The sequence below is a fragment of the Podarcis bocagei genome, assembly GCF_964188305.1.
Source record: "Podarcis bocagei genome assembly, chromosome: 14".
NCBI classification, from domain to species: Eukaryota; Metazoa; Chordata; class Lepidosauria; order Squamata; family Lacertidae; genus Podarcis; species Podarcis bocagei.
Window position 1 is genome coordinate 5,577,366 of NC_138139.1, and position 16,533 is coordinate 5,593,898.

General features: G+C 42.9%; 1 protein-coding gene across 1 annotated transcript in view; it reads right to left on the bottom strand.

Moving 5' to 3' along the window:
- TBC1D2B (TBC1 domain family member 2B) overlaps positions 1-16,533 on the bottom strand; it is a 43,744-nt gene that overhangs the window by 6,881 nt on the left and 20,330 nt on the right. Inside the window, exons 8-12 of the mRNA XM_081170536.1 lie at positions 16,088-16,281; positions 12,928-13,422; positions 5,566-5,683; positions 4,782-4,967; positions 3,425-3,546 (exon numbers count right to left, since the gene is read on the bottom strand). Coding sequence (XP_081026662.1) covers positions 3,425-3,546; positions 4,782-4,967; positions 5,566-5,683; positions 12,928-13,422; positions 16,088-16,281 — 1,115 coding nt within the window. The remainder of the gene's footprint in view (positions 1-3,424; positions 3,547-4,781; positions 4,968-5,565; positions 5,684-12,927; positions 13,423-16,087; positions 16,282-16,533) is intronic.

The window sequence follows — 16,533 nt, forward strand, 5'->3', positions numbered from 1 at the left end:
AATTAGACCTAAAATTTCCCCCTCTTTTTTCTTAAGGCCTTTTCCTGTTGTGGCACCCATCTGTGGAAAAGCAAGGCATGTCAGGCCCCATCATTATACTGCTTTAGGTAGTTGTAAGAGTCTGGGTTTTTTAGGTAGCCAGCCAGATACCTGTTTAATTTGCTAGCTTTGGGGTTCCTTTTGGGTTAATATTGTTTTATAGATTATAAATGCTGTCTATAATGTGTTAATATGACATCTGCTGTAATTGTGATGTTTAGCTTATGTCAAAGTGGGAACTGGGAGCCGGTCAGCAATAACTCACCAGTACTTCTGTAAAACAAGAAAATCATATATATATATATATATATATATATATATATATATATATATATATATATATGCAGGTTTTGGTGTCTTCGGGTATCTTCCCGTGTAAGAGTTGGGGTGTCTAGGCGACGTTTCGACGAGGTCTCACTCATCATCTTCAGGCTGGTGCTTTCGGCTTCTTGTTACTAGAACAGAGCAGGATCTCCGTGTTTGAGTTCCTATAAATACTGTTGAGGGGGTGTGGTGTATAGCCTCCAACGTTCTGGGCAGAGAGGAAGTTCCCAGGTTATTGTGCCTTTTCTTCTTTTGTTCATTAATTACTTGAGGGATATCTTGAGTGATTTCTTGAGTGATATTCTGAGTACCACTTAGGAGGGTCATTAGGTGTGGATTAGTTGCTAAAGCTTTCGTGTCTTGACCTCTTGAGCTGGTGTGTGTTTTTTTCTGAGAAGATGGCTGTACTGCACTTAGTTGTGCTCTGGCTTGGCTTCGTGTATAGGGGCGAGCTGTGGTTTTGTGCCCTGTGCCAGCCAGATCTGTGTAGGGATTGCAGGGGGGTGCAGCATCCGGAGGTGCCACTATGGTTTGGCTACTGGATGGTGTCTGTAATTTATCTGTGGAGAGGGTCTGGGTTTGGGTCTGGTGTGGTTGATTGGAGATGGCGTTCTGTGTGCCTCTGGTTCTGGTGTCGGTTTTTGTGGGGAGGGCTAATTTCCAGATGTCTGGCAGGCGGGACGTGTCGTCACGCTTGTTCATGTTGTGAGGGTGTTTCTCTATCTCGATGGCTTCCATGATTATTCTCTTGTGGTGATGTTCCATGTTAAAGAGCAATTTGGAATCTGCAAAATTAATTTCGTGTCCTGTTTCTTTCATGTGTTGGTAAAGAGAGGAAGTTTTTTCTTCTTTTTTGACGGCATTCTTGTGTTCTGCGATACGTGCATTTATTCGTCTGTTTGTTTGTCCAATGTACGTGGCTGGGCAGACTTTGCAGGGTATTTCATAGACCCCTTGGTTTTCTAACTGGATTTTATCTTTTGGGTTTCTGAGGATATTGGCTATTTTTTGGTTGGTGCAAAAGGCTGTTTTGATATTGTGTTTATGGAGGATTTTGCCCAACTCTTACACGGGAAGATACCCGAAGACACCAAAACCTGCATTCCTGTACCCGTGAAAATCTACGAAAGCATATATATATATATATATATATATATATATATATATATATATATATTTAAAGCAATAACTCACCAGGTGTCAGTAAAGTTAACTCTTTATTCAAAGAAGCAGCAAAACAGCTCAGGCCTAGTGAGCACAGCAACTCTTCCTGTATTTCTGAAACAATGCCCGTAAGTGGTGTCTCCTGATCTCGAGGTAATTGCAGCACTAACTCTTTATATATCTATCTGTAATGTAGTGGCAGTGGCAGAAAGCAATCACTAGGTGGTGTGCTTGCTTCCAATGCAGCTTTGCTATAATGAGGGCTTCTGATATACAATTTATAATGAGCACTTAGCGTTAGATGCCACTATAAATCTATTAATATAATGAAGAAGACTATAAATCTACTTGCATAATTAGAAGTTGGCATCAACCAGAGGCTAGCCAGCTGGCCTGATAAGGAAAGGAGTCAACTGTGCAACAGGCCTACCTCAACCCAGCCATGAAGCTGGCACCCAGACATGAACTTGGTTCATGCCCAAAAATATGAAGGAAGGAAAATGTACATCATTAAGAGCACCTACACAGCCAGCTATTGAGCCTGCCCAGTGTCTATAAATGCTACAAAGGAGCAAAGGAGGGAGTTCCAGAAGAAGGACTGAAGAACCGAGAAACCAGAGGGAGATGAACTGAAGGCAAACTGAAGACGGACTGAAGAATCAGCAGTGCAGGGACCAGCTCACTTACCATCTGGGTGTGTGACCTGCCCACCAGCCTGAAAGGTTAGCAGCAGTCTCTTAGCAGCTGGCAGGGCATGCAGTTGAGCTTATATGATTATTTATCTTTATCTGTCTCTATAACTGTTTGTATTTGTGCTTAGAGTCTAGCTTATAGTGTCATATTATTATTATTTATCAATTAATAAACTGCCTTCTTCTTTACCTGGTGGTCTGCTGGTTTTCCATCTGCTGTGATTGAATACAACTTATTGCCTGCACCTTGCTCTAAGAACTAGGCTAGGCAGCTGGTAATACACTTCCCAGTAGGTCTTGCCCCAATGAGGCAGTTGCAAGGATTGAAGGTCTTTGCCTTCCCACTGCTCTCTTAAGTCTCCTCCTCCCCCAGGTTCTTCTGAAGCAACCTGAGACTTCTTCTCCTTGTCTGTCTTTGCTCTGCCCTCTTCATAACTCTTCAGGTTCTGGGAGGGGAGCTGGTCTCAGCAGGTAGGCCTCTTGCCCCCCACCTTCTAGCCTCCACTTCTGCCTCTGATTTTGGACTGGCCTCTGCCACCACCTCTTCCTGCTCACTAAACCCTGTTGCCTCTTCAGCTTCTGACACCTCCACCCAGTCTTCTCCCTCATGGGAGTCCCTCATGACTCATGGTCATCCCACCACCAATCCCCTGGCTCTGGGTCTTCTTCCCTTGGGGGTTCCCCAGCTGGTGCTTCCCACCACTCCTCTGCATCCAGCCGGTCAATGACAGCTTATTTTTTAGTTGCTGCTTTGCTGAGAGTATTTTATAGGTTGTAATTGTTTTATTGATTATTTGTTAATTGTTTTACATTATTTATGCTGGATTTGTTCTTGGTATTTATTGTTTATAAGTTGCTTTGGGATTCATTTGAATAAAAAGCAGCATAGAAACACAATAAATCAAATCAAACAAATCAATTTTGATGGCTGTTTTGGAATTGTTGTTTGTTTTCAGTTTGTTAATGTTCGGTTGAATTATAGGGCTTCAAATGAGAATTATTGTTTGTTTTATACTATTTTGTTACCAATTTGTTAGTTGCCTTGAGTTTCTTTGGAAAGTTAGGCAGCACAGAAAACTTTACACTAAATTGTTTTAATTTTAGCGCATGGAATGAAGGTCAAGTCAGAGACTTAAATAAAAACAAAACTGAACATAGATATTCTTTCTAAGCAAGCAGTTTCCAACTTCCAAAAAGGCCCTTACCTAGCATCAAGGACTGTGCGAGTGAAGTATCTGAGGTACTTGAATATGGACATCGAGTCTTGCTGTTTTAAGATTTCCTCCTCTTTGTATTTAAAGAGCGCCAAAGCAAACCGGAACATTACCTAAATGTTTGACAAACATCAGGTTACAAAAGAGAATGAGCAGTGTTTAAAATTCCCTGCCACTTCAGTTAACTGCATGGAAGAGATCACTAACTATTTAGGCCACAAAAGGCTCATCCCCTCAACTTCTAGAAAATTATGGTTAGTCTCGCTTCCCACTCTGTTGGCTTCAGAAACTCCATGAATGCCCACATGCATTCAAGGCACAAGGACTAAAACCCTGGTTTTCACAAGGAAAGCAGAGATTGATGAGATGTTTAATTATAGTGCAACAGCAGAGTCTCATGGAATTCACACAGTATTTGTCAATATTCTTCCAGAGGTAAATTTAGTTCATCCTATCAAATTCTCTAAGCAGTATGAAAGATAGTCTTCAGAAAACATTAACACTTAATAGTCTGGTTTGGACATAACACTCAACTATTGTGAACAAGACTCAGGATGTTCATTCATTCCCTCTCCTCTCCTCTCCTCCCCTCCCCTCCCCTTCCCCTGGCTTGGCTGCAGTTTAGCATTATGTCTGAACCCTAAACAGTGATTAATCCGAAACTACATTATATTGAAACAAGTCAACATCATAAACCAAGGTTTGAAGATGGTTTCAATAAGTCATAGTTGACTGGACACAGCTGGCCAGAGTGAAGCCATAACATTAAACAGAAACCAAAACTTCCTATCTCCTCGTGGCTGTACTGGAGGAGGGAACTGACAAGTTTAAGACTCATTCACATTATGCTAAATCAGGAGTCAGCAAACTTTTCAGCAGGGGGCCGGTCCCTCAGACCTTGTGGGGGACTGGACTATATTTGGGGGGGGATGAACGAATTCCTTTGCCCCACAAATAACCCAGAGATGCATTTTAAATAAAAGCGCACATTCTACTCATGTAAAAACATGCTGATTCCCAGACCATCCACGGGCTGGATTTAGAAGGCGACTGGGCCGGATCCGGCCCCTGGGCCTTAGTTTGCCTACCCATGTGCTAAATCATAGCTTAGTCTGAACATTGCCAGCAATTCAATTTCTTTCCTCAAGCAATTGTTTCATCAGCACTCATAAAAGATACAGGGCACAACCAAGGCACATGGAAATGAATGGGACAACTGAGCTATTGCACAGCTCCTATTCATTTCACTAATGTTGGGCAGGAGAACATCCCACTGGGTGGCATCTCAGCTCAGCTTTACCCACAGGTTTTACAAACATCAGGAAACATTCAGGGTTATGCCATGTACCTTTGGCCCCTCGTACAAAAAAGAGTCCCATATCTTGAAGAGTATGTCGCTGACCACACTGTCTACAAACACAACAAGGAACCAGTTGAAAGTGATGAGCGAGTAGTCCACTCTGTATTGCTCAAAGTGGGCATGCAGCCGAGGGAGTTTCTCACTCATCAAGTCCTTGAAGACTCTCTGGTCAACCTAAAGGAGTGCAATACAAAAGAAAACTCATTCAGACAAAAATGGAACAAACGGTACAATCTTTTTTTAAAAAATAAAATGGCAGCCTCACAAGGCCTTAAAGGAGGGTGACTGAATCTCTAATGCCAGAGCAAACTGGTATCTGATTAAAAAGGTGGCACTTAAAAGTAGGGATAATTTCTATAGAACAAGAACCCCATATGCAGAAATATAATATACACTGGCAGAAGGGACATTTATCAATGTGAAAGAACAAAAACCTAAACACATACAAGATGACTAGTATGTCTAATTCTCAAAAAAGCATGTGGCTCATAATCAAAAGAGCCAGACTGCAGCTGGAGATTCATGTAACTGGATGTTTTTACATGCAAAACAAAAGGAAAGACTTCCTGTGTGTAATAATCCACCAAGTCAGGGCAACAGGTTCTAGCCTAACTTCCATTTCAGTATGTGAGTTTTCTATATGCAGGGATGTGTATTTGTTGCATGTATGGAGAAAGAGCTTATCACTTAAGCCCCTACCAAGATTCCTCTTCTGGTGTTTGCGGGAACTAGGCCTTTAGGGGTTGAATTTGCATGCCGGCACACTCCATACCTGGGAGCCTAGTAAGGTTTTAGTATAATAGTCCCGAGGCATGAAGACCTCCACTATTGTAACTAGGCACCAAAAGGCATCTTCCTGCTCCAAGTAGAGAAGCGCAATTGCCACCAGTCTGAAAGACAGAAGATAAAACAGAACAATCTCATATTGCAAAACTGCAAGAGTCTGGGTGCCATTAAAACTGATGCTGGTAAGTGACCGGCACCAATATATGATTGGACCACAGAGAAGGGCTAAAATGAGCGCTGCTTGGCTTGTTTAAACATATATGCATACGTATTTCACCAGCTTCATCTGGTTCACCAGCTTTGGCCATTCCTGGACAGGGATAGTCCATCCATTGGGAACCTCAAGGCTAGTTTACTGCAATGTGTTCTATGTGGGGCTGCCCTCGGGCCTGGTTTAAAACCTCCAGGTGGTGCAGAATGTGGCAGCCAGACCACTGATAGGGGCACATAACCAACAACATGTGACCCAATTGTTAAAATATCTGGACTGGCTGCCCATCTACTACTGAGCCAGGCTCAAGATTTCTGCATTAATTTACATATCATTGAACAACTTAGGTCCAGGGTAAACCTCAGGGACCATCTGAACCCTTATGTCCCAGCTCTTTCACCAGTAGAAGCACTGCTGTTTGTCCTGAGTCGCTGGGGGTCATTTGACATCAACGGTGAAGGACATCATCTCCCAGAACGTCCTCTCCATGGAATGCAGCCTAAAGATCCAGTGTGCGCTTACAGACAGCATGGAGCCATAAAGGGAGATGTCTGACCAGCTGAAGAGGCAAAAGCACCAGCCGTCTATCACCATGTTCTTCTGGAAAATACCACCACCAGCAGAAGCAGCAGCAGCAAGTGCATCTGAATTGCAGCCAAGCACTTCAGGGTACCAGTCTATTCCTTGTTGCTGTTTCCACGTCATCCTCCAGCAATGAGGAAGACTGAGTGCCACCACTGCCCACCAGCAACAGCAGCAGCAGCAGCAGCAGCAGCAGCAGCAGCAAGAGAAGTCCTACAGCCAAGCACTTCTGGGGTACCAGTCCACTGGAAGACTGAGAGCCACCACTGCCACAATTCCTGCCCATCTGGTAAGTACTGCTGGTTTTTTAAAGGGTTTTTCTAGGGGTTTCAGAGGTTTAGAGAGTATGTGTATTTCAATTATACACAATTCCATGTATGTGTGCAGTGCCTCGGAACACAACCGCTGTGTAAATTGGGAGTTGCCTGTAGCTCTAGACCAATCTGGTTTATTGCTCAAAGGAATATTGCTGATGCTATTTGAAGGGTTCTGGATATTATTATTATTATTATTATTGAATTTATATACTGCCCTATACCCGGGGGTCTCAGGGTGGTTCACAGAATAAAATCAAGATATAAAACCAAGATATAATTCACCATGCACGCAAATGTAATTCTTCTGTAACTTTAATTTCACTAGATACCTTCAAGACCTTTGATTGTACTGAATGGAGCTACTTCAGGAAACTCTTATCAAAGAGTTGTTTGGGAATAGATTTTTACATTTAACTGAGCATATTTATTTGGAATTCTAAGCTTGCATTACCATTAGTGGAGTTAACTCCACAAATTTCACAATCAAACGAGGGACCAAACAAGACTATCCACTATTGCCACTCCAATTTGCAGCGGTAATAGAGGCTTTAGCTACAAATCTAAGAGATATCCAAATTCAGGGAACTGAACATAAATTAAATCCATTTGCACACAATCTGCTAAAATGTTCTATGATCCTAAAAGAGCTCTCTTGCCTCTACAGCAGACTCTTAGTATGTCTTCATGGAACTTTGAAGTGTCAGGCATAGCCCTACTGGCTTTAGCCCAAACGTAGCAGAGTTTTCCTGCACAGCGAGGAAGCTAGTTGCGGCAGTAATGACTAGTCAGCTAGACTCAGAATAACTATTTACAGGATTTATTAAAAAGGAAAAATAAAACCAGCAGAGTTTCTGCATACAAATAAAAGCAAATAAATCCTATCTTTCTTTCTCTCTCAAAACCATACACAGCACTTCTGACTCCTAACACACCTCACATCAAACTGTGCTAGCAATCCCTAGATAACAGAGTTGAGTGCTGCTCGTTAACCAATCAGAGTGAGTAGTTTCTAGGTCAAGCAGACCTGGGCTTTCTGCCAAGAGTAAATTGCCACCAGCTGGAGTTAATTGGTGAAGCTAGAATCTGCAAGTTTCTCACGAGAACCAATTAACAGAAACTGAAACCGAAACTGAACACCCCCTCACAGATTCTGCTGAACAATTAACTCCAAATACACCTATGTAGGAGATTATTTTTCCAGCAAACCTAAACCCTTGCACATTCGCTTGTTCTTTACCTTTGCCAATGGTTTAGTTAACACATCTGCCACATTTTCTTCACTTGATACATAAGTACAGGTGATTACATTGTCTTGTACACAGCAACGTACATTTTGGTATTTTACAGAGATATGTTTGGAACGCGATTTGAAACCCTCTGTTTTACTTAAGGTTATACAAGCTTGATTATCAATGTAAACTTGTACTGGTTCTCCACAATTTACATTTAAATCTGCCATCAAATGCTTGAAATAAATCACCTCGTTGCACAATTCACTCAATGCGGCGTACTCTGATTCCGTTGATGACACACTTACAACGTCTTGCTTGCGTGACCGCCAGCTGATTAAAGCTCCACCGACCATTATGACTAGTCCTGTGACAGATTTTCTATCTGGCAAATTTCCCCAGTCACTATCACAGTAGCAACTCAACATTTCATCCTCTGAAGAATTTAATTGTAACATATAGCCAATTGTCTGTTTGAGGTATCTCAGAACTTGTTTTACCCCTTTCCAGGCATTTAGTGTGGGTTTTGAGACCAATCTACTTAATATGCCTACTGCATAGCTAATATCAGGTCTGGACCACTGTGCTATATACAATAAACTTCCAATTACAGAGTGATATACATCAGGATGTTCAAATTCAGGACTCTCATCTATGTGAAGTGTTTTTATGAAACCTGGATCCATAGGCACCGCTGCCCCTTTGCAATCCTGCATCCTGTATGTAGTCAGTAGTTGTTTAACTTTGTTCTGCTGACTAATTAGGCAGCTGCCATCTTGGGCCCAGCACACTTCCAACCCTAGATATGTCCTAACCGGGCCTAAGTCCTTCGTACACCCACCTGCAGCCTACAATCTTTGCCCCCTCAGGCGCTGCTACTGGTGTAAAAACCTTGTGCTCATTCAGAGAGGACATCTCTTCCTCCATTGCCTGTTTCCAGAGCTCTGCCTCCTCTTTTGGTAACTTTAACACCTCCTGAAAACTCTTGGGTTCTGCAATTACACTAAACACATTTGCAGTATCTGGGGAAAAACGCACCGGAGGCACTCCTTTGTTTTGTCTTTTAGATCTTCTGGGAGAAAATTTTTCTTCTGACCCACTTTCCTCCTCAGAACTACGACCTCTCTTTTGTTGCTTAGCAACTGGGCTCTGGCTAACTCCACTTTCCTGAGAGCTCTTATCTGAACTTTCCTCCCCCTCAGACTCTGATTCTCTATGTCTACCTTCAGAGTCATGAAGCTCCTGGGAAGGTTCAAACCAAACCTCAGTATTGGCATGTAGTCTCTCCCAGCCACTATGTTCACAAAAACTGGCATTCCTGGAGATCACAATGCCATTTGTCCCTTCAGCAAAACGGAAACCTTTTCCCAGCTCCTGGTAACCCACAAACACTAGCTGTTTGGTCTTAGGATCTCCCTTCTTTCTCATTTGTTTCGGAATTAATACCCAGGCTTTTGATCCAAACACATGCAAATGGTCAATTTTAGGTTTTTTTCTGAAACAATTTAAAGTACGGGGTTGTACCTATTGTTTGATGAAAGAGCCTATTTTGGAGATAACACGCGGTGAGCATGCTCTCCCCCCAATAAGACATGGGCAAATCAGCATCATCAAGCATGGCAAACATCATACCTTGTAAAGATCTGTTTTTTCGCTCTGCAACGCCATTCTCCTCTGGGGAAAAAACGTTCGTTTTCCTATGCCCAATGCCACGCTTTTGTAACCAATCTTTAAAAGCATTTGACATAAATTCGCCACCTCTGTCCGTCTGAATCCTTTTGAGTTTAGTGGACAGAAATCTTTCCACAGATGCCACCCAGCCTTTAAACTTAGTGAACACGTCACCCTTATTCTTCATGGGAAAAACCCAAGAATAACGCGTGGCGTCATCCACAATTGTTAGTGAAAAACGCGATCCACCCCTGCTTACAGCAAATGGACCAATTACGTCCATGTGAACCAGCTGTAGCGGTGACTCACTAACTCTGTCGCTTCTGGGGTAAGAGACTCTGTGGGTTTTAACCTTTTTACAAACATTACAATCAAGGTACTTGTTACAACTCTTTAAATTACCCCCATCAGCCAATTCAGACATTTTTAGTACACTTTTCCAGCAAGCATGCCCCATTTTCCTATGCAATAAGTGCACACAGTTGTCATGTATAGCTTTGTTATTCACTGCAGGCTGAGATTTACTGACTACTGCTGCAACTTGAGATCCTGCTTTAAGCCAAAACAAGCCTCCCTCTGACTTAGCAGTGCCTAAAATCTCACCAGCCTTCTTAATAATGCAACTGTCTCCTTCAAAATACACTTTAAACCCAGCTTTTAGCAAACAATCTACAGACATCAGATTGCTCCTTAATGACGGCACACAAAGTACATTTTGCAGGCATTCACGAAGACAAGGAACAAAAACTGCACCCCCCGAAATCACTTCGGAAGTACTTCCGTCTGCTAGAGCCACCTGGCTGCGCTGTGCTGAGTTCTTGGAAACAAACAATTCATCTGAATTCACGATGTGGCGAGATGCTCCCGAATCGACCACCCAGACCGCTTGTTTCTCATCAGCACTCTTGACCTCGCCGGTCACCAGCTGAGCCGACTGTTTTCGTTTGAAGAATTTCTTTTTACGCTGCTGCTGCTGCTGCTGATCTCGTCTCTGCTCCTGCACCGGCCACTGAGACTTGACCAACTCCGGACATTGTCGTTTTAGATGCGCTGAAGACCCACATCGGAAACAACGCCTAACAGCAAACGCTGACTCCTCACCAGTACGCTGCTTTTGCTTCACCTCTGGCACGGCATGAGAACTCCTTCCAAACCGTCCACCAGTAGAAGCCTCTGCAGCCACCGACCTTTCTTGCCTCTTCTGCCATTCTTCAATCAAACGCCCAGTAACGTAACTGACTGATAAATCATGCTCCTGCATGCCTTCTAGAGACAAAACTAAATTATCCCAGCTTTCCGGGAGAGAACTCAAAATAATAGCCACCTTCTCCTGCTGGTCTAATGCACAGTCTCTTTCCTGTAGCGCAACAAACTTTAACTGTAAACTGTGTAGGTGTTCCTGCATTGTAACCCCAGGCTGTAACATTGCCTTGTACAATGCCTTGCGAATGAACAGCTTGGAAACCGCTGTCTCACGCACATGGAGTTCTTTAAGTGCTTGCCACACACCTCTAGCTGTCTTGATTCCCCTCACATACGGCAACTGGGAATCTTCCAGCCCCAAGACAATTGTGGCCCTTGCTCTTTGGTCTTTATCGAGGTCTTCATCATCAGGCTTCGTAGGAAACTTACTCACCACTTGCCAGAGACGATCCCTCTGCAGCACTGCCTGCATGCGTTCCGACCACAGCAAGTAATTGGAGTCATTCAGACGCTCAAAAGCCATCTGAACTGGTTGTAAGGCCATCTTGAGAGCGATGTCCCTGGAACCCGGAACCAGCTACTCACGACCACCGAGAGAGAAAACAGGAACCACAGCACCCAGCACTCACACGCTGCAGCTGTTGTCCTTGCGTCCGCTGCGTCACCAGCTCACCACGGTCAGGAACCAGCCAGAGAACAACAACCTCTGGAACTACTGGAACCAACGCCGTTGATGCTGACACCACCGCAACTCAGGCTGGCAGTACAATGCCCATAACCTCATGGAACTTTGAAGTGTCAGGCATAGCCCTACTGGCTTTAGCCCAAACGTAGCAGAGTTTTCCTGCACAGCGAGGAAGCTAGTTGCGGCAGTAATGACTAGTCAGCTAGACTCAGAATAACTATTTACAGGATTTATTAAAAAGGAAAAATAAAACCAGCAGAGTTTCTGCATACAAATAAAAGCAAATAAATCCTATCTTTCTTTCTCTCTCAAAACCATACACAGCACTTCTGACTCCTAACACACCTCACATCAAACTGTGCTAGCAATCCCTAGATAACAGAGTTGAGTGCTGCTCGTTAACCAATCAGAGTGAGTAGTTTCTAGGTCAAGCAGACCTGGGCTTTCTGCCAAGAGTAAATTGCCACCAGCTGGAGTTAATTGGTGAAGCTAGAATCTGCAAGTTTCTCACGAGAACCAATTAACAGAAACTGAAACCGAAACTGAACATGTCTACTAAGGTTGCTGGGTGTGTGGGGGTGTGGACTAGATGACCTTCTACAATTCTATGAAAAATTAATTAAAACAAATAAGTGATGTTTCCTATTTCCATGATTTCAGAACACAACTGGTTACACTCTAATTCTGGTTTTAAATTGCTATGTGGTGGATTCAGATATCTCAAAGTAGTAAAATCATGGGGTTATGTCAACTTTACTCAAGGAATTTTGGGGATCTTGACAAAAGGCTACAGAAACATTTAAATTTAAGTTGGTTAGGCCAAATTGCAGCTGTGAAGGTGTGCATTCTTCATAAATCTCTATTTTTCTTTCAGGCCCTGCCCATAACTATCCCTCTTTCTCAATTGGCTCAATGGCAACACTTGATTAATAATTTTATTTCAGGAGGTAAAGAAAGCAGGGTATGCTGTCTAACCCTGTATTGAGCAAGAACTAAGGGAGGTCTTGGTGCCCCAAATCTTAAGTTGTATTACGAGGCTTTCCAATTAAAAGTTGACACATATGATTAACAACTCAGCTTCAACTCTATGGGCCAAAATAGAACTGGAACCCTTGCAACCCACTCTTAACGCCTTACCCATCCTGAAAACTTCATGGGCTCACATTAGCAAAATAAGTAATCTGTTTCTACAGCTGACCCTTTGAATATGGCACAAATGGCAATCACATTTAACTCATTTGCCGTCGCCTTTAACTCCTATTTTAGATCACCCAGCCTTTTGCTTTATCAATAAATATCACCAGTTCCTATTGTGGTGATAAAGGGGAATCTCTATGTAATTTATGTTTCTCCTCTCATAACAAAATGACAATAAATATTTCTTTTTAAAAAAATAAATAAAAGTGAGACATGCCAAATGACTACAGAAAATGAAGAAAACAGATTCTACCTGTTGAGACCCTGGCAATATCCTATGTCTGGGTTCCGCCAAGAAAATGCAAGCAAGACATTCCGCAGCTTCTGCACTCCTTCAGATGTCAGAGAAGAGTAATGCTTGTTGTTGGGCAAAGTCCGCAGAAGATCTAGCTCTATCTGCTTTGAAGCCGGGTTCTGCTTCTTCAGGGCATTCTGAAGAAGTGATTGGAAGTAGCCGGGGTCCATGTGTTCCCTGAACTTCTTTACATGAAGGCCAATGCACCATTTCCACATCTGGGAGCGGTGGGCATGCGGAATCCCATACCGAATGAGGTTCTTGAGTTCCACAGAGCGCACCATCTCCCTGTTCATGGTGCTAGCCAGATAGTTCTCCCACTTCACCCCTGTGGACATCTCCTGGTTTTCAGTAAGGGAGAGCGATTTCAGATCCAAGGCCCGAACCTTCGCTACCAGCTTCTCTTCCTCATCATCCTCTGGGACTGTCTGAAACCCATAAATATCATATTCACTGTAAAGGAGAGAGAAATCTGATTAACTGGGAATCTTTAGGAATGAAAAAAACTCAAGCAAGAGCGAAAGGTGATATTCTGGAAGTCTGCTATATCTTTTGTGAGCTCAGATAAATGCACTAAGTCCCCCCCCCCCCCATTCTGTTAACTCGTTCATTTTAGTAAGGGAGCAGATGGCGCTGTGGTCTAAAACACTGAGGGCTTGCTGATCAGAAGTTCAGCAGTTTGAGTTCGCGTGATAGGATGAGTTCTTGTTGCTCTGTCCCAGCTCCTGCCAACCTAGCAGTGCGAAAGCATATCAGCGCAAGTAGATAAATAGGTGGCAGGAAGGTAAATAGCATTTCCCTGTGCTCTGGCACTCGTCACAGTGCCCTGTTGCACCAGAAGCAGTTTAGTCATGCTGGCCTCATGACCCAGAAATCTATCTGTAGACAAATGCCGGCTCTCTTGACCTGAAGTGAGATGAGTACTGCACTCCATAGTCAAGTTTCACTGGACTTAACTATCCAGGAGTCCTTTACCCTTTAGGTATGTGTTGTTGTTGTTGCTGATGTTTGTTTGTTTGTTTATTGTTAATTTATCAATCATCTTTTAAGCCACTGTCTCAAAGCAATTTGCATATAAGGTAATTATGAGCAGTGAAAAATACAAAGCCTACAAATACATTTAAAACAAGACAAAAACCCTAGCAAATGGACAGTCATGGGAAAGACCTGGGAAAGCCTGTCAGAACACAAATATCTTCAATTGTTTCTGGAAAGTTAAATAGTGGGAGTCTGTCATATCTCAACAAGAATACTATTCCATAGAACAGAGGTGGCCACCCTGAAAGTCTTGCTCTAAGATCTTTGGGTCTTGCAGGAGAAATTCTTCTGCACACTACAGCAATCTACTGGATGTATAAGGGATAAGGTGGTCTCTTACACTGATTTAACCCTTCAAAGCATATGTGACAGATTTAATTGCAAAATAATTGCCAATAACAATGCTAAGGATTTAATTACACCTGTGCTCGCCAAAATTATTGAATGCCTCACCAGAATGGTAATGCCATCACACTGTGAAATTAAAAGTTTCTAGTCTCACACATTTTAACCATTATTTTCCAATGGCAAGGGATAGGACTCGGAGCCTGGAGCTTCTCCATCCTCCCCTTTCCCAACAGCACTCAGTGATCTTCCTTCACCTCCAGTTTCCAGTCTCCTGTTTTAGAGAATATTTCCAAATATCTTGTGAACCATCCTGAAATCTTTTGGTGAAGGATGGTATATTATTATTATTATTATTATTATTATTATTATTATTATTATTATTATTATTATGTTAAATACTTCTTATAAGTGTTCAGACAAACAATTTCTCAAGTTAGAAAACATGCTGATTATACTTGAATTAAATAAGTTAATTCAGGCTTTGCAACTAATTATTTAAGGGATGGTATACCCCTCTTTCACACACTTTAACACACAAACACAATGTTTAGAAAATATTTAGGGGGTCATCTTGCCAGGGAGGTTGCAGAAGTTCTAGCTTAGAGCAGCTCACCCTAAAAAGGTGTTAAATTCATTCCCACTGTTCCCCAAAGAAAATACGATGCTACTGGCACCCATTCCAAATGCAAAAGTAAAGAAAGTATTCTTAACATCACACAACAACACTTCACACAAGAACATAGGAAACTGCCTTCTACCAAGTCAGACAAATGACCAGCTAGCACAGAACTATCTAGGGCACATGCTTTGCATGCAGAAGGTCTTAGGTTATGCCTACAGCATCTCCATGTAGAGAAGGGAAGGTCTAGAATTCTGGAGTCATTGCCAGTCAATGGTGTTTTTTTCCTGGTAATTGCTTTTATGTTCACTTTCTAGTACACAAAATGCAGTAATAACAATAAAGAAAGAGAATAGACCAAAACAAGAAAGGAAAAGGAAGAAGGCTATGAGGAGTGAAGAGGGAGTGGTTAGTATTCTAAAAATAGTAGAACTCCAGACAATTGTCCTCAGTGGCGTAGCGTGGGTTGTCAGCACCCGGGGCAAGGCAAGTAATTTGTGCCCCCTAACCCGTGGATTTGCGCCCCCTAACCCTAACCCCCAGATGTTGCGCCCGGTGCGGCCGGCCCCCCCTGCACCCCCCACGCTACGCCACTGATTGTCCTTCATAAGCATATTATCCAAGAACTGCTGCCAGTCAGTGTTGACAATACTGAGCTAGATGGACCGATCATCTCACTCAGTGTATGGCATCTAAAGTCTACTCTAAACCAATTCAGCACAAGCTCCCCAGGATTTTGGGCAGGGGATTCTCTCCTGGAAACTGAGGGACTGAACCCAGGCGCTCAACCACTGAGGTAGTTCCATAACTATTACAACAGTCCTAACAACACGAGTCTTGTATTATCCTAGTACATGTGTGCTGGTGGAGCATGCATACGTGTGCCCCCTATCACCCCACCCCTATTCTGCCCTCTTTTGGGTCCAAAAGGACTGCCAAAGGGCAACCAGGCAAAGACATAGTTGCAGTTAAGAGATTTAAAACTGTGAGCGCCAGCTTAGTCCCTCAGCTGCTACACTGCACTAGCTCTCAGAAAAGGCTGTGGTGTTTTTAAATTTTACTTTATTTATATAGTGGTATCATATGTGAAGTTATCAAGAGTCTTCTGTTTACCTGACCATGTGAGGTTTGAAGTATGTCTGCTCCAGGTGCTCACTGCTGTCCACTTTCAAGGCATCTTCCAGGAGCTGGGTCACCACATCATGACAAGGACCCTGCTCCTCTGAGCAAACTGGGGTCTTCATCTCTTGAAGCAAGATAAGATACTTACTTTCCACTTGGCAGAGCTTGGCTTCAAGGCTTGTATACTGCAGAGAATACACCAAAGAATTCTTTCAAATTGGCACTTGCAGAAACAAGTAATGCATGGGAATCCATTTCAATAAGCAAGTGAGTAAGTGAGTGTATGTATGCACAAGTTGTCCCTCTCCCATGAAGATAAAACAGGATTGAGAAACCTCAGTCCCAGAGGCCAAATGCAGCTACCTACACCTCTTTAACTTTATGCTTGGGATTCTCCCCAGACCATAACACCTCCTCAAGTGCTTTTGCTTGGCCAG